Below are 18,432 nucleotides of genomic sequence, written 5' to 3' on the forward strand. Positions count from 1 at the left end.
AGAGAATCTCAAGCAGGCTCTGCTCTGTCAGCACAGAGCTCGACATGGGTCTCAGTCTCACAACACGAGAGATCATGACCTGAGCCAAAATCAACAGTCAAACACTTAATCCACTGAGCCACCTGGGCACCCCTCAAACTTGTAATTTTAATATTAAAGTTGGGAGAGAATGATAATATCTGCTCTTAATTGCTCTGATATTTACTCCACAGATAATGTGTCATCATGTAATTTCCAACTAATGTCTGCAACCCCAAATACAGAGTCAGGTCATTAGAAAGAACGCATTCCTCTTTAAGATCAAATTTGCTAAGTGAATAACAAAGGTACAAAAACCATTCTAACTGTGACTGAAGGTCAAGTGTTTACTAGTTTACAGTAGTACACACAAGCTCTCCTAATAGTTGATGTCATTCACAATGCCAGGAACCTTGAGGTGGGATAAATAAGGACAGCAGTTGGTGTTCCTGGCCACTTAAGCCAAGATCAAGCATTTCTGCCAAAACATGCTTCCCTAATTGCATACATTTGCACACAACATGGATAAGAATTGGTTACTTTTCCATTCGTCCTAGTCTAACTTTTTTTTTAAAATGTTTATTTATTTTTGAGACAGAGAGAGACAGAGCATGAGCAGGGGAGGGCCAGAGAGAGAGGGAGACACAGAATCTGAAGCAGCTCCAGGCTCTGAGTTGTCAGCACAGAGCCTGATGCGGGGCTCGAACTCACAGACCGAGAGATCATGACCTGAGCCGAAGTCGGACGCTCAACCAACTGAGCCACCCAGGCACCCCATCCTAATCTAACTTTTTTGACAGAGAAATTGACATCTCAAAGTCTTGATATAAATAAAGCATTTGGGACATTCAAGTCCTTCTGGGAGCTTTTTAAAGGGCAGGAAAAAAGGGGCCACCCCCAGGGGATTTAAGTCAGTAGCGTTAGGGGGGGTGTAACGTAGGAATCCATATTTTTGCATAAGTTCCCCTTGGTCTTACTGGTGGTGCTGGTAATGGGCATCAGTTTTAGGGTAATTGAAACTGAAAGGAAATTTACCGTGTGCATGAAGTGTGCCTTTAGTACCAGAAGGTGGCTCCATAACATATTAAATCAGGCATTTTGCCACTAGTTAACTAGGTTTTGAGGCCTTTATTTTCTCTCAATTACCTTTTTGGGAGGTAAGGAAGGGCTGAAAAAGGCAAGCAGAAAAAGATGCAGGAATGTGGCGTGTGGAAGGAATAAATGGATATTAAATGAATTTTAAAATCATCACTGGTTATTAGCTCCTCTCAAATGTATTATAGCAAGTGTTGTTGCTAGAGGAAATTTTCCTTGAAGTATACTAAAAAAAACAAAAAACAAAAAACAAAAAACCCAAAACTGGATGTCCACTGAATATAAAAGACACAGAGGCTCTCAGGATCTTCCTGAGCACTAAGCTTTCAAACCTGGGACAAACAATCTTATGGCCGGCTACTACCACTATTCACTCTCATTGACAGAATCCCAGTCGTGGGCCATAAATTCCTGGTGGACGGGACGTGATACCACACACCAACACTTCCTGTTTCAGCTTCTGCTGCCCTCTTTCCCAGTTCCTCAAAGACACTCAGCTGGGTATCAGCAGGGCATGGGTCCCAATGACATGGTGTCTGGCTCCAGCCTAATCAACAAAATAACCGGACCCCCAGCTTCCGATTGCACCCGTGATGTCAGAAAAGTCTGTGATGCACCCTATGTGTTCATAAGGCGATGTTCTTGGTTCCCGCCCTTTCCTTGCAGGCTCCTGAATGTCTCGAGTTGCAACAATGATGTCACTCTTCCTGGAGGTAATTGCTGCTGCTGTTCATCGTGTCCTCAGCACCACCCATGTTGGTGACATTTCTTCATCCTACTCTGATCCTTGTTGCACAGTGTTTCGGCTTGAATTGGGGAAAGAAGGTCTGGAATGACTAGGGATAAGCTCTGCTGATGTGAGACACAAAACAAAGCAGCCTACATCCCATATATCAGTTACCTGCCTCCTCATGTCAGTCCTTCAGCCTCCCCACACCCTCCTTGCAGGACAAAAAAAAAAAAAAAAAAAATGTAAAGGAGACACCACAGTGGAACTCAAAACATCCTGTAACCTCACTCACCTCTTGGCAATGCCACTAGACCAAAAGCATTCCTAGATTGTGATTCTCTTTGAGGTCTGTTCCTTTCCCGTCTAGCACACAGACTGGGAGGTAAGATTGGGTCTTGGATTTGGAGGCCAGAGACAGCCCCAGCCGCACTGTCATTAAGTCAACATATTCCCCCTGTGATTTTTAGGGTGCCTTCAATCACATAAAATCCAGGCTGTCTTGCCCTGCCAATCAGCCATGGCCAAATGGCAAGCCTTTTGGGTGTTTGCTCTGGGACCCTCACTGTTCATTTATGACATGATTCCAAAGAACACGAACCCTGTTAGACACTTTCAAAATAGAATGCAGCCTCCAAAAGAAGGCAAAGCCTGCAGTCACCTCTTCAGGAATTCAGTGGGGTCCTTGATCAAGTAATAGACAAAATGTCCAGAAAAGAAAACGAAGTTTGTAGATACAGAAACAGATTTGGTAGTAGGTAACAAAAGTGGATGAACAATTTAATGAGACTTGCAAGTGATAAAAAAACTCTTTCAGAGCTAGTCAGCCTGTCCACTCGGGCTCTAGAATTCTATATCTTTGGAGATGAGAAGTGGGGATGAGAGGCAAGCACCATCATTAGGAAAGTCTATGCATTTCCTCTCTGTGTGCCAGAGTCTCTGCATGCTTTCCCACTTTTTTCTTGCTTAGATGACTGATTCCAATGATTTACTTGAAAGACTGTGTTTCTCCATCTGTTCTTCATTATACTGACTTATCTTCCTAAAGTACAATGTGAGTCATTTTACTCCCCTTCTCAAAAATCTGCAATGGCCTCTTTTGTCTATGGGGCGGGGGCGGGGAAAGGTTCACACTCTTTAATATACTTTGGTCGTAAACAATCTTCACCAGATTTAAAACACTAATAGGTAACATAGAATGGGAAGCCACTGGCATAGTGATCGAGAGACTTGGTGTCACAACTCTGCCACTAACTAGCTATGAGATCGTAGGCAGAATTACTTACTTTCTAAGCTTCAGTTGTCCTTAGTAAAATGGGGATAGTGATAGTTAACTCACTGGGCTCTTGTGAAAGTTCAGTGAGAATGAATGAGTCCTATTTCCCACTTGTTCCATGTACTACCACTGTAGGGGATTTTCCATTTTTCTTTCCCTGCCATTCACTGTCATAGCTTTGCTGCTCATGGTTTCTCATCAGCACATCCCTTTCTCACTCCAAAACCCTCCACCCATTTTCCACTTGCAGAAACTTTTTTCAGAATTCCAGTCTGGATTTGAATGCCTCCTCTGATAATGCATCCCTTGGCCCTCCCTACCCCCAGTCATCAAATTGTATTTGTCATCCTCTACGCATCTCTATCACCCCTTCACGCCATATCGCAATGTGTAATTCACATATTTCACTCCCTTTTCTCCTGAATTCTGTATTAGCTGACATTCCTCAGATGCCAAATTTCACTTAACTTTTCCTCCATTCCTAGCACCTAGCAGAAATATTTGTACATGATAAGCACTCCATTCCATGAAAATTATCCCAGTCCTTCCATTAGTTTGGTCCTCCATTCCCTTAGTAACTTTTATAATATATTGACTAAATCCCAAACATTACTTTTATTTTAAAATTATTTTCCCAGAGCCCAAATTTCCATCGACTGATGAATGGATAAAGAACAGGTGGTGGAGGGGCGCCTGGGTGGCGCAGTCGGTTAAGCGTCCAACTTCAGCCAGGTCACGATCTCGCGGTCCGGGAGTTCGAGCCCCGCATCGGGCTCTGGGCTGATGGCTCAGAGCCTGGAGCCTGTTTCCGATTCTGTGTCTCCCTCTCTCTCTGCCCCTCCCCCGTTCATGCTCTGTCTCTCTCTGTCCCAAAAATAAATAAACGTTGAAAAAAAAATTTAAGAACAGGTGGTGTATTTATATAATGGAATACTACTCGACGATGAAAAAGAATGACATCTTGCCATTTGCAACAACGTGGATGGAACTAGAGGGTGCTATGCTAAGCAAGAGAAGTCAGTCAGAGAGAAACAAATATTATATGATTTCACTCATATGTGGGATTTGAGAAACCAGATGAACATTGGGGAAAGGAAGGAAAAATAAGATAAAAAACAGAGGGAGGCAAACCATAGGAGACTCCTAAATACAGAGAACCAAGTGAGGGTTGCTAGAGGGGAGGTGGGTAGTGGGATGGGCTAAATGGGTGATGGGCATTAAGGAGGGCACTGGTTGGGATGAGCACTGGGTGTTATACGTAAGCGATGAGTCACTGAGTTCTACTCCTGAAGCCAAGACTACACTGTGTGTTATCTAATTTGAATGTAAATTAAAAAATATATATGTTTTCCCCTAAATATCTCTGGCATAGTATAAAAAATCCCACTGATAATTTGGTTTCCATTACATTATATGAAAGAAAAATCATTATCGTACCCTTACAGATTCTCAGCTGAGATTCTTCACGCAAGGTTTTTAAATTACAAAAGCGATGTAAAAATATTATAAAACCTTGGAAAAGAAAGAACAGAAGCGATACACGTTCCCACCCATCAAACATGAGCCTGTATTCCAAGGCTTCTGCTACCTACGAGTGTGGTCTGAACCAGCACAGCCACACACTTAGGAATGCAGAATCTGTGCCCATCTGAGAACAGTGCAATCAGAATATGATAGATTTACACCTTAATGTGTGAAAATCACCCCTCCAAGACACTGCAGAGAACCCCCAAGCTTCTGCCTCCTTCTAACAAACAGCACCCGCTGGACACCAAGTACAAATACCGTGATTTCATCTGCAAGATCTCTCCCAGGACTGACTCAAGAACATATGAAAAACATACGAAGAGAGTGTTGCCTTCTTTGGAGCTGTTTTCTTGTCCAAATCAAGTAGTTGTGGGGGCGCCTGGGTGGCGCAGTCGGTTGAGCGTCCGGCTTCAGCCAGGTCACGATCTCGCGGACTGTGAGTTCGAGCCCCGCGTCGGGCTCTGGGCTGATGGCTCGGAGCCTGGAGCCTGTTTCTGATTCTGTGTCTCCCTCGCTCTCTGCCCCTCCCCCCGTTCATGCTCTGTCTCTCTCTGTCCCAAAAATAAATAAAACACGTTGAAAAAAAAATTAAAAAAAAAACAACAAACAAATCAAGTAGTTGTGATCAAAAAAGCTGCCAATTTCATAGAGGTGCAAACCTTCTCGTCTTCAGTGACTCCACTTCTCTGGTGTTTGAATTTTCACAGTGCTGTCTCTAAGTCTAAAGTTACACGCTTTTTTAATATGCTCACTCCTTCCTCGAAGAGCTCAAAACTCAAGGGGAAGAAAAGACATTGAAATGGACATTCCACAATAGAGCTTAAAGCACACATTTTGCTTGCCTTGGCCAGTTTCATAAAGTTTTGTGTTTAGAAATTCTTTTTAAAAGGTTTGAAGCTCAAGGAAAGCCCAGAAAGGTGACATTTCAAAAGTAAATGTTGTGCTCATCCTTTACAGAGTGATTTTTCTCTGAGGAAAAAAAGAAAATTGTGGACTCAAACAGACAACATATTCTCAATATCCTGTGGTGTACTTGAAAAAAGAGCGCTATATTGAAGTGCCCTTTAAATATCAGAAGATACATGATAAATAGTGTACACTTTCTTTTTATTAAACAAGGGATACTCCTCTAAGGGGGAAAAAAAAACTTTCTGTAATACCATGCAGCTCAGAGCGCTCAAAAAACAGGCTTAAATGAATGTTAAAAATAGCCTAGAAGAGGAACTTTTAGTAAGATGTCAAAAGGGAGTCATAGGCAGCAAGAGTTCTGTGTACTGAAATGCGGCTGGGGCACAGGCATTGCTGCTGTGGGGTTGGGGGGGGGGGGTGGTCATTCGGTGATTAAATGTCAGCCTCCAGTTTTCCCTCAGCAAAGCTTGCTGTTTGCTTTTCATATAAGCCCCTCCTGAGTCAGCCAGGAGCTGCCTGACCTGAAGCCTTCCAGGGCCTCACTATCAAGTTCCAGGTTGTTTTTCTTAATTTGCCAGTTTGCCAAGATGTTTTTGTGATTATCAATGTGCAATGTTCTCAAGTCATTAGAGACCCTATAGTTTACCACCATGAAAAAGTACCATTTGAAGGAATAGGGAATATTGCAGAAAGCATGGAAATGGGTTTGTGTGCCTACAAAGCCTCTGGGCTTGAGGATTTCATTCCAAAATAGGATTTCCAACTAGTGCCGACATAGGAACTGCTCCCTGAATGCCCCAGCAACCCTCCCTGCCTTATGTGGGTAGTGTGAAGAGCAAATGGAAGAAAGAATTTGCAAGAAGGTTTCAAATAACAAAATAATACAAATGTAAGTTATCACGATCCCCTCCTGCGTAAAATGGGGAAAAGGGGCAAGTGAATCTTCATTATGTAACGGTTGAAACAAACCATCCTTGACGTTGTCATCCAAGTATGAGATATTACACGTTTCTCAGCCTCTTTACTTCCCGTATGTCTGCTGCCTCTGTGGTTTATGGAAAGTGTAATACGTGCTATGTAATTGTCAGCGTGTGTGTGTCTAGGGGAAAGAAGGAAGGAAAGAGACATTTGTGGTCGTGTTCAACATCTGAGTGCTGGCTGCGTGGAAGGCCGGAGGTAAGACCTGTCTGAGGTCTGACCAGCCCAGGCCGGCAAGTTTCCCTGCCTGCAGTCCCCGCAGCGGCGCCTGCCTAGCTTCACTGAGGCAGGAGTAGCGGAGGGAGGGGACCCGGCCGCGGAAGGGTGGGAGCGCTCGGAGGGTCAGCCCGGGAGGGCGCCAGCCAATCGGAGCGCGCTCCGCCAGCGGCCAATCACGGGCCGCGTAGCCCGGCAAATCTGCCCGGCAGTGCGGGGCGGGGCTGCAGGGAGTCCGGGTGCCGCCGGTTACACTTCTGAGCGCCTTCGGGAAGCCACAGGGCAGGGGGAGTGTGTGCTGAGAAGCCGGGGGAGGAGTAGTAGGCAGGCCCAGCTTCGGTGCCAGCCCAGTGACACACTAGCGGGGTAAATCTGGCTCGTGATGTTGCGGCCGGGCGCTCACGTGTGTGTAGACCCACCGGCTTCTCTGTGTGCCGTGTGGGCACCTGTCGTGTGAGTGGCTCCGGGCGTGGCTGCTCGTCGGACGTTCAGTTTCTGTAAGATTTATCTCTAGGGGCCTACCTAACCCCGGCTCCAGAGGGGAACGTAAGAAGTTTAACGGAGCCAGGTCTGAGCAGATTAAGGGAGTGGAACAGTGGCTGGGCCAGAGAGGGTGGGGACTGCGGGTGCTGGGGGGTGGGTGTGGGGGGTAGGGAACCATCTATTTGCCCCGTCTCCCAGGCAGAAGGCCCTTTGGCAAGACTGGCGTGACAAAGGTGGCCCTGGAATGTCTAAAGTCTGGACCATGATGATCACGGAGTGAGTGGCACCGGGCAGTTTGTTGACTGACAAAGAGGGATGCTAGCAGTTAGGAAGGTAAGGAGGAAACTCAGGATGGGGACCATCTGCTCCCCCAACCCCACCGGGACAAAGACATCATCGGAGGTCTGCAATGCCGACTGGATGGCCTCGCTCCCCCCTCACCTCCACAACGTCCCCCTTTCCAATCTGGCAATCCCAGGTACTCTTCTATTCCTACTTGTTCCCACTGTGTTTGCTTCTGCCATTTTAGTGTCATTAATGGATTGGGTTGCTTTTCTGTTGCGCTGAGAAAATAATTGTCAGTGACCTTACCAAACCTCTTTTTATTTCCAACCAAAAACTTAACACTGAAGCAGCTGCCATAAACAGATTTAAGTACACTGCATCATTGGCAAAAGAGACTCAGAAGAATGGAACACCATTTTTTGTTTATTTGTTTGTTTGGGTCTTTTGGTTTTGTTTGGTTTTGTTTTTACTTGGTAGCCTCATTCTAAGAATGTTACATTCTTAATGTTGGAACCAGGCCACATGAGGGGTGCATTTACCTGAATCACTTAAAGAAAAAAGGAGAGCTCAAGAGTAATGAATAAAGAGCCATTGACAATTTTCGATCTGGGTCAAAATCAAAACTGAAAAGTATTTCGTGTCTCATTCATCTGACCTTGCATATACGAAAAACAAACAAACAAAGAAACGAAGTAAACAAAGATTAGCATTAGAGAACAGGTTCAGAACCAGGACTGAGTATAAAGACATATGTTTTTGCTGTTGGAAAAGCCAGAATTAGAGAATACAAATGCTCATCAGAGGTCACAGGCAGTCATTAGGTGTGATGAGCTGGTGTTTGAAGATTTCTCTCTATATATACAGGTGTCTGCCTGACTGATCTAGAACTAAAGCCTTGAAAAGCACTGCTGCTCCAGCCACTGTTTCTCGCCTGGGGGTTTTATGCCTTGGCATCACTCTCATTAAATTTATTAAATGTGTCCTCTTCCTTCCACTCAAAGGCTGGTTAAAGCATGGTTTCTAGGGAAGGACGTGTGGCCTACAGTGATCCTGGTCTGCTGTGCTGGACAAAGTTCCAGCCGCCTCAACTTGAAAAGTACCCCTAGGGGCAGGGGAGGGACTACTGCCAATGTTTCTCCCACCTGGAGACATAACAGTTGATGTTCACCCCTAGACTACCAGACAAACTCCCAGGCATCCCTGGGAGCAGTCTGATTTTTTAGTGGCTGAAAAGATGACCTCATGCAACCCAGATCTTTGCTTTCTATGCATGAGGAAGAGCGGGGCTGGCTTCAGATGCAGCCTTTTCCTTACTTGCCTCTTCTTTTGGAGGTCTTCCAGGTTCATTGTCCCTGTGGGCTCTTGTTGCTTTTGAGCAAAGAGAGGGCTGCTAAATCTCTTTATGGTTATGATCACTTGTGTTTTATCAGCCATTGACTATAGCTCCTTGGGAAATGCCTGATGGTCATGCTCCTGAACAGGTCTTTTCCGTGTTTAATTGACGCCTGTGGAGTCATCACTGAGATGATGCACAGGCTTCTTTTAACATTAGTCATTTGTCTTCGGGCTTTCCGGTGGAATTGTTTGGTCAGATGGTGTGGCAGGTAGTATGTGTTTGCAAACAGCATGGCATCTTAGGCAGGCCCTAAATGGCTCTGTCATTCTGGGCATGTCCGGGGTAGGTTGGAGCTTCCTCCTTCCTGTTGTACTTTGGACGGCTCAAAGCACAGCAGCAGTTCTGCCTGTGGCCTTGCACTCTGACACCGTGACTCCAGAAGGGAGCTGGGCATTTGTTCTGCAATCTACAGGGTATCTCTCTAGAATTACTAGAATTACCAGGGGAGGGGGGCAAAACAGCCAGAGCCTGATGCTGTAACTGGAAATGCTATGATTAGCCACCATGGAAGACACAGGATTTGTTCACCCTGCTTTGTGAAGTCTGGTCCTTCTATGCAGGGGGAAAAAAAGAAAGAGAGAGAGAGAGAGAAAGGAAAAATGACCTTGACTCCTCTGACTCCCCAACATGCTGAATTCACTTCTGTGAATGCCCTTTTCTCAGCAGTGGAAGGGGCTTGAGTATATGTCTGCGTAAGTCCAACACAGGAAAATCACATATTAAGTGCTAGCCATTTATGGACCCACCCCCACCCAGCCCTGCCCCCTCCCCACCGCTTTTCTTTCCCCTACCTCAAGCTTAATATTCTCTAGCTAATGGCTAGCAGTCAAGCTCTGCCAAGGCTTGCTGAGAAATTCTGAAATACAGAAGGCATTCAGGAAGTGGTATTCATCATCTTCCTCCCCCATCTGCCCTCACCCTCTTCCCCTCCATAATCCCCTCCATCGTAATAGTTATTATTTACTAAGCACTAACCTGCAGCACCCACTGGCAAACATTGCCTCAGATCTTTACACCTCCAAGATAGGTACTAACATCCTCATTTTGGAAATAAGAACGTTCTTGTCCAGAGAGGTTAATTTTTTTTAAGATCACACAAATAGTGAATAACAGTACTAACATTCAAGCCCCTATCTAGCTGGCTCCAAACCCGTACACTATCCCTGTGCCTCCGAGGGGGGCCTTGGAAAGGGCAGAGCAGCTGTGTGTGTGTGTTTTGGGGGAGGGGGTGGTAGTCTCTAGCTAGAAACCAGTTTTCACAGACTGTCCTCTGCAGCAATGAAATAATTTTTAAAATCAGGTGGTCTTTATCTGAGTGATTATGTATCACTGGGAAGAGATAGATAGACACTCATATTTGTATAAATATCATATATCTGAGTAATATATATTTTCATGTTTATAATTTCATATGTATATAGGTATTTTATATGATATGTGTGTGTGTATGTGTGTGTGTATATATATAGTGGTACAGAAGTATCCCTGTTTAAAACTAAAACCCAGTAAGTTTCAAATTCAGATGTATTGCTTAAATCTATTTTGTGTGGTATGTATGTGGGCGTGTGCTCCTGTGTCTGACCGACGACGTGGGATGTCTGTAAGATTGTGTCAAATCTGTCAGGATGGGGGTGGGACAGCAGTGACCTGGCAAAGGTCAGAGAAAAGGCAATAACAGAACTGGAATCGAGTAAACTGTTACATTCAAGTGCATCGGCTGCATTTGCCTAAGTCGTGATGGGAGAGAACATGTGTGAATGTGCACCTCCCAACAAAGCCTTGATGTATTATTTTACTTACACAACTGTTAAGGACACCTGTTAATGGCCAACATCACCCAAATATATTGAGATATCCCGGACAAGAACCTCAGAATGAATCTCATTGCCAAGTGTTTAGAATGACTGGGGACCCCAAGGGTAAAGGATCTGGAAATTGCAAAAATCAGATTTTTAAATTAGGCTTCAAAATCTATATATATTTTCACTGATGTTAATGAAAGCATGATATTCTTTTTGGACAAATGGACTGGTAGGAAAAATTTTTTCTGTGATTTGCATAGCTTTTAAATGAACTCTTTTTTTGTATTTTAGTGTATTCCTTCTCTTTTAAACCATGCTTTCCCCCTTCTTTTTATTGAAGATAAACTCTTTAGTCTATTGGAGAGAGCCTTGAACTTAAGAAATTTGATATTATTGATTCTGGCTGTTTGATACTGAAGAAGTATCTGAATTGCTCGGGACTTAGTTTCCTCATCTGTAATTAAGACATTGGGTTAAATTAAATATAGAGTCTTTTCCAAATTAAAAATATGTTGATTAATTGGAGGTTTTGTTTTTTTTTTAAAACCTGTTCTTTACCTAAATGAGAAAAGAGATGGGAAGAATGACTTATGTTAGGTCTAAAAGCCATTTCTTTTAGGCCTCTTTAAAACAAGAGATGATTTTGGCATGTGCAAACAAGTACTCACAATTGCCAAAATGAAGCAAGGCCCTCTCACTTTAGCGTCCTAAAAGGGACTGTAGATTAGTGGCTCTAGATAAGCTGACCCTGAGTACATTTTAAGAAACTTCCGTGCTCAGGCCTGGGGGAAGACCCAAAGATGAATCAGGCATCAACCCTAGTGTAAAGGAGCTTACGATGTAGTTTTATATACATATATTACTGTACATAATGAAAAATGATCGGGGTAAATATTAAAACAGAGATATAAAGAAGGTGTTATAGAGGCACACGGAATAGAAAGATTAATTCCCATTAGTCCCTACTTTTCAGATGAGGAACTGCTTTGTTGAAAAAAATGGCATTTAACCTGAGATTTGAAGAATGGTCAAAATTTCAAGGGATGTGGCTAGGAGATCTGGGTTGGAAGGGGACTTTCCTGGTGAAATGAACCAATTCAGGTAAGGGATGGGGGTATATACGGGAAGTGGTTGAAGGACTGACTTTCTTGCCTCCCAGTAATGCTTTGTTAGTACCTGTCTCCTAGCACTTCTAATCACATTATTATTTTTAGCTATCTGTCTTCCACATCGTCTATGAACAACTTGCACACGGAGAGTATGACTGATTTCTCTTTATAATCCTAGCTCCTAGTACAGGGAGGTATCTTGGTCATTGATGATGAGTGAATAATGGAATGCATGGAACTGGGGAGTAAGGATGCTGGAGAGTGGCTTGCTCACAGCCACCGTCCTGTTCCATTGTGATCAGAGCTAAACTGAATAGGTGAGTGAGAAAGGTGAAAAAACCATATGAAGCAACCTGAATGTTTTCTGAGCATTTCTTGTTACTTCTGCATAATGTTCCCATAGCTCTAGATAGGCTCATCACTGAGCCCCGTTAGAAATGAAAATTCTGGGGGCACCGGGGTGGCTCAGTGGATTAAGCATCCAACTTCATCTCAGGTCATGATTTCACGGTTTGTGAGTTCAAGCCCCGAGTCGGGCTCCATGCTGATAGCTCAGAGCCTGGAGCCTGCTTCGGATTGTGTCTCCTTCTCTCTCTGCCCCTCCCCCACTTGTGTTCTGTCTCTCTCTGTCTCTCAAATAAATAAATAAATAAATAAATAAATAAATGTAAAAAAATGAAAATTCTGAGGCAGAGCAAAATGGTCAGGAGGGCCAGATGCAGAATTCTGATGTAACTTCTGTCCTAGGAACAATTCTTTCTCCCGGCATCCTCTCTGCCTCCTTTCTTCCCTTGTCAAATTTCAGCTTCTCGTGTTACCTGTCTGGCCTCAGCCTCAGTCTGCTCTCATTTCTCATTCCCCTCTTCACCTTTCTTCCACTGACCTGGCCTCTCCTTTTCCAGTGTCAGCCCTTGCTCAGATGCTCCTCAGTGCTCTCCAATTCCCAGACCCTTCTCCATTCTCATCTTACTGACGATCATCCCCTTCTTTACCTTTCTGGAATTCTATCCTTGTCCCATGTCCCATGCAGCTCTGCCTTTGGCCACCTGGTGATTTCTTTAGCTCTTCTCACATCCCACACGCATGACATGTAGACAACATTACTACAGGGGCAGGATCATTACTCAAATCCTGCTTTGGGAAGTTGGGTTAGGTCTGGTGCATCTAACAGAGATTTGGGGACCCAAAACAGCATAACATACACTGTGGTACAAGAAGTTTAGGTTGGCTCTGCTCTGAGGGTAGCATGAACCATGAGTTGGCCCTAGAAAGAAACCCATCCTCCTACAGGATTTGAGGCTGTGGAAAACCAAGGACCAAGCTGAGTTTACCAGGGTTGACCCAATCAAGCAAAACAATCTAATGGGACCAAAATGGACTCTTAAGTGAGAATAGTTTTAGTTGGTTTTCATTTTTTTTCCTCTGGGTGGTAATGGTGAGTAATAAAAAGAGGCTATGACTTTGGTGTTCTTATTAGTAGCTGTTTCTTCTAATTCTAAGAAAGCCCATCACATCCTTAGATTTCCCCACCCTTGCCCCCCAATCACACAAAAGCCACAAGAAATTCAAGAATCACACGTGTCTGTAAGAAGCAGAACCATGGATTGGTTTAGAGCATTAAGGCTGGAGCCACTCTGTCTGGATTTGAACCCCAACTCTGTCCCTCATGACTTTGTGACCTTGGGCAAGTTACTTAACCTCTCTGTGCTACAGTTTTCTTCTCTGTAAAACAAAGATAATAATGGCACTACCTCATTTAGTTAGTATGAAAATTAAATAAATTCATTCATATAGCTTGCTTAGAATAGTTTCTGTCACAAAATAATGTGTCTTTAGAAAATTAATTATGATGGTCCTTTATTAAAAACCTGCACCTGGAATGGACAACCAAGAAAAAGCATAAGATCAATCCATACCCTAAAGTAATTTGCAGTCGAGTTAAGGAGCCGACCTTCCAATTAAGCCATGTGGCTCAGTGTTCCCTGTCTGATCAGATCAGGATAACTTGGTCATCCCCTCAAGGGACTTAGAATTAAGGGAAGGGTACCTGGAGGGTTGCCCAGGATGTGAGTACCAAAGGAGCTGTAAGTTGCAGGATGAGGGCTGACCAAGAGAGCCAGAAACTCCTCTTCAGCTACTTACTGTGTCCTCTCATCCCACCTTCAGCTGTCCAACTTTGTCATCTGCAGCCATCCAAAGACTTTGGAAAAGACACAACTCTCTTTGACAGGACCACACTGGGAACTCCTCTTCTGCTCTTCTCATTTCCCATCACTGGCCCTCCTTGCCTAGTCATTGTGCTCCCAGCTCCGGAGTAGGGATGTTACAGAATGCTTTCCTTTGAATAGGTCTTTTTACATACTTTATAACTCTCTCCGCAGCCATCAGAATAACCTCACAATCTCCAAACACACACACCACCACCCATTGCCCAGTGCAGGCACACTGAGCTCTGACCTTGGCCTCACCCTCAGAAGAGCCCAAATTCTCATGCCCCTTACTGTTTTCCCTTGATAAAGATCCTGCAAAACATTCCTACTGACCTCTCAAATCCTAGGAGCCCACGGCCTTCAACTACAGGCTGCTGTTTCAGATTTGCTTCTGAAGCTGAGAGTCGGCTTCTATCACATGAGCTGATCTGGCCACCATCACCACCCCCGCCACCCCCTGCCCCCATCTCTGTGGGACAGGTTGGCTCCAGTCTCTCCCAGGCCCCTAAGAACTTCTAAGTTCAGGCACACTGGAGGGAATGTTAGTGAGATGCTTTGCCTTTGGGAAAAGATTGGACCTCTTTACAAATGCTGAGTAACCCTAATTAGAGTTTCAAACCAGGTCTTCAGAGGAGGGATTATTTATAGACATTGTAGTAGGTGTGTGTGTGTGTGTGTGTGTGTGTGTGTGTGTGTGTATGTGTGTGTGTGAGAGAGAGAGAGAGAGAGGGAGGGAGGGAGGGAGGGAGGGAGGAAGGGAGGGAGGAGGGAAGGAGGGAGGGAGGGAAAGGATTTGAACACACATGGAGAACCGAACTGGCTGGGTGGGTTTGAGTAGTTCTGTACCTGGTTGAGCAGCGAGGGCCCTTCACCTTCTCTCAGCTATGGGAATTTGCATTCTATTGCTGAGTGCCCAGAAGGATCAATCAGCCGGTGGAGGATTACATTAGTAGGCCTCTGGTAGCTCCAAGATGAAATGGGTTTGGCCCCAGAGGCCTTGCATTGTTCTAAGGGGGAGATATAGGTTGTGATAACCATGAAGGGTCAGCCAGTCTTCCTTGGATGCATCTTCTACTAAGCAGCTGGAATTTTCTAAGAGAATGACAGGTGTTGTTGTTGTTGTTTTTGAATTTCCAATTATCCTAGAACTATTGGCTATAAGGTATTATTCTTTTCCAGAGAACGTTCTGTCAGTAATTTTTCCTCTGTACAGACCTGACAAGATCAAAATAAAGAGAGAAGTAGGAAGCATTTGTACCCTGTAAAGCTAACGTCTTGGGGTGCACAGCAGTCTGCAGTAATGGTGGAACTGAACAGTTCTTAGACTCTGTCAGATTGAGATGAATATTTTATGAACATGTATGATTTGAAGGCTTCTTTGTTGGAAGCAATATTCTTATAAAGTATAATTGAAACTGGATGAAAAAATGCCAGAGATAAAGGTGAAGACAGTAGCCCTCCTTCGTCCCTGGGTTGGAGTTCAGGTCATTGACCTGACAGGAGGTGCCCGTATGGATCTTCATAAGAAATACGTGAGCACATTGTGTCAATTTGGCTAAAAATAATTGCAGGTGCTTAATTTTGGTTTTCATTACCTACATTTGAAAAAATGTATTCATTTCAAGGAAAATCATGTACTCAAAGGATATTCGTTGAGCACCTTTTGTGCCAGGTGCTGTGTTAGATGAGGTGAATATGGACAGCAGAAGATTCTTCTCCCTTCTCTTCATGAAATTATGATCTTAGAAGAAAGTCAAAATTCAAACCCTAGGGAGAAGAATGAGTGGGGTGCTGTAACACTCAGAAAGCCGGTTCCCACTTCCGTTGCTGGTAGGAGGCAGGAAGCCCAGTCAGTTGGGCTTTCAAGGGATGACCTTTGTGGAATCAAAGAGCAAGTAGTAAATAGCCAGGTGTTACAGGTAGACGGAAGATTGTCACAATGCAGAGGTACTGTGGAGCAAGAGATTAGTGTGACCTTGAGGAAACCCGAGGAGTCTGGTGTGGTCAGAACATAGATTTCATTTAAACAAAGGAACAGAGACGAGGCGGGGAAAGTAGGCTAATGAGCCTGGTGTGCCATGCTAGATTAAACCTGAAACATTATCCCAGGGCAAACAGCAGCCATTGAAAGACTTGGTCAGGAATGGGTGAAAAGCCCTCGAATAACCTCATACGGATGAATAGAAACAAAGTGACACATCAGTTATTAGGAATGCTGAGGGATAATATGGGAAACTTATTTCTTTCATTCTATTTAGTACATACATATCGATTTCCTCTCACATGCCAGGCCCCCTCCTAGACACTAGCGGTTCAGTGATGATCATTACACGCTGCTCCTGCCTACAAAGAGCTTACACTCTAGTTGGAGAAATGGACATTTAATCGAGCAGTTATACTGGATGTGATGAGTCACTGCTTTCCTAAAAAACAATACAAAACAAAACAAAACCTCAAGTAGTTCTAACACAATATACTATGATATACTATGTAGAATGATTAGGGAAGTAGAAGTTACTGCTGAAAGGAGCGTATAACAAGCATTTACCAAGACTTGGGAGTCTAGGGAGGCCTCCTAGAGGAAGTGTTGAATAAACTTCAGTTGGAAGGATGCACAGAAATTAGCCCCCAGGATAAGAGAAGCAAGGAGAAGTGTTCTAGGAGAGGAAGCAATATGGGCGAAGACCTCTACGAGAGAAAGTGACCCACTAAACACACCAGAATCGTTCACACTAGTTGTACTGTCAGTTGCAAGGAGGAGAGGGGCAAGGAATTAGGCGGCAAGACACAGGGAGGTCTAATAAGGCATGTTAAGAAGGTGAATGACAAGGTCAGCTTCATGTTTTGGAAAGACCGCTCTGGCTGCAGTCCACGAAATGTATTAGAGTTGGGAGTGAGGTTGTTGATGAGGCCATCCAAGCGGGAGGAGATGTGGGCCTGAGGACAGGGACAGTGTGCATGAAGGAAAAGGGGAGACACTGGAGATATACTGGAGCAAGTATCCATAGGAGTTGGCAATTCATTGGAGGGTGAAAATAAGGGCAGAGAAGAAGGAGCAAGTTACAGGTGGTGGAGGGAAGCAGGTGTGCTTAGTTTGGGGCATGCTGAGGTCGAGGTACCTGTGGGACTTACCAGAATTGGGAGAAGGGCATAGACAGCACCCAGTGGAAATTATTGCAGAGTTCAATCTTACTTTTCACAATTTGCCCAACCCTCTACCCTCACCCACAGCTACTATTATGTCTAATATAAGATGATTTGAGTTTGAAATTAGTGCCTTGTATATATGTATGTATGTGTGTGTGTGTGTATATATATATATATATGTAATATATATATATGTAAAATCATATATATATATATATAATTTTACTTTGTTCAAGAACTCTGTCCTGAACTTCTAGTCCCAAATAAGCAACACTTGGAAGCTCATCTAGCATTCACTCATTCTGCATGAATTCTATCATGTCTTGTTGAATGACTTCTTCAACTACAGTGGCAGTTTGGGGGTGGGAGTCGAGGTTAGCTCTGTGTACTCCAGCACAAACCAGCTGTGAAATGGAAACTTTAGTAACTTTACCACGTCATCATGTCCCATTTATGCCACACACTCATATCTAGGGTTACACTAAAGGCTTCATAAAAGCAGGAGAATTTTGTAGTAGAATATTTAGTTTAATATAGGTTTTTCTTCTACCCGAAACATTTTCTACTTTTCCCCTGAACGTTTGTATTAGTCTTATTTTTGTGTTAAAAACTGAAAAGTTGTTAAAGAGAATGTGATTATCTTAGAACTGAGAAGGCTTATCAGGGGATGATCAAGTGCCCTTTGTGAGGTGATACTCTACCAATGATGATGCCATCTGTTCAGATACAAAGTAGAGTGATAATTAGCAAAATAGAGAAAAAATTTCTGATTAATGAATTACCTATACAATCTCTTACTTTGGGGTGGGGATCAGAGTCTACTGGATTATCTGAGGAAGAGTCTTTCAAAAGAAAATAGATACCCATCCATCTGTAGAGGACTGGGTGCTGGGCACCCAGGTGGCTCAGTCAGTTAAGCGTCTGACTTCGGCTCAGGTCATGATCTCGTGGTCCATGGGTTCAAGCCCCACGTCGGGCTCTGCTGATAGCTCAGAGCCTGAAGCCTGGTTTGGATTCTGTGTCTCCCTCTCTCTCTGCCCCTCCCCACTCGTACTCTGTCTCTGTTTCTCTCTCAAAAGTAAATAAACATTAAAAAAAATTTTTTTAATGCCTCCCATACTACACGGAATTGAAACCCCTTTGACTCACATAAACCCTAGGATGTTGGGCCAATTCAGAGAATAACTAGGGCAGTTGGATTCTCATGGTGCCCCGCAGAGCCCCTGTGAGGCTTGGTGCCCCTCAGGACTCCTT

The 18,432-nt window shown here is 44.0% G+C and overlaps 1 protein-coding gene across 5 annotated transcripts in view; it reads left to right on the forward strand.

Moving 5' to 3' along the window:
* The first annotated feature begins 6,976 nt into the window (after positions 1 to 6,976).
* PLCXD2 (phosphatidylinositol specific phospholipase C X domain containing 2) overlaps positions 6,977 to 18,432 on the forward strand; it is a 50,723-nt gene continuing 39,267 nt past the window's right edge. Inside the window, exons 1-2 of one of the 5 annotated variants that reach the window (XM_040484455.1) lie at positions 6,977 to 7,314; positions 7,428 to 7,707. In XM_040484455.1, coding sequence (XP_040340389.1) covers positions 7,545 to 7,707 — 163 coding nt within the window. In that variant the 5' untranslated portion in view covers positions 6,977 to 7,314; positions 7,428 to 7,544. Of the gene's footprint in view, positions 7,315 to 7,395; positions 7,708 to 15,607; positions 15,862 to 18,432 lie in introns of those variants that run through there. The other 4 variants (XM_040484454.1, XM_040484457.1, XM_040484456.1 and 1 more) reach the window with 4 other exon arrangements.

The sequence above is a fragment of the Herpailurus yagouaroundi genome, unplaced genomic scaffold, assembly GCF_014898765.1.
Source record: "Herpailurus yagouaroundi ecotype Mexico unplaced genomic scaffold, PumYag 162, whole genome shotgun sequence".
Classification (NCBI taxonomy): Eukaryota; Metazoa; Chordata; class Mammalia; order Carnivora; family Felidae; genus Herpailurus; species Herpailurus yagouaroundi.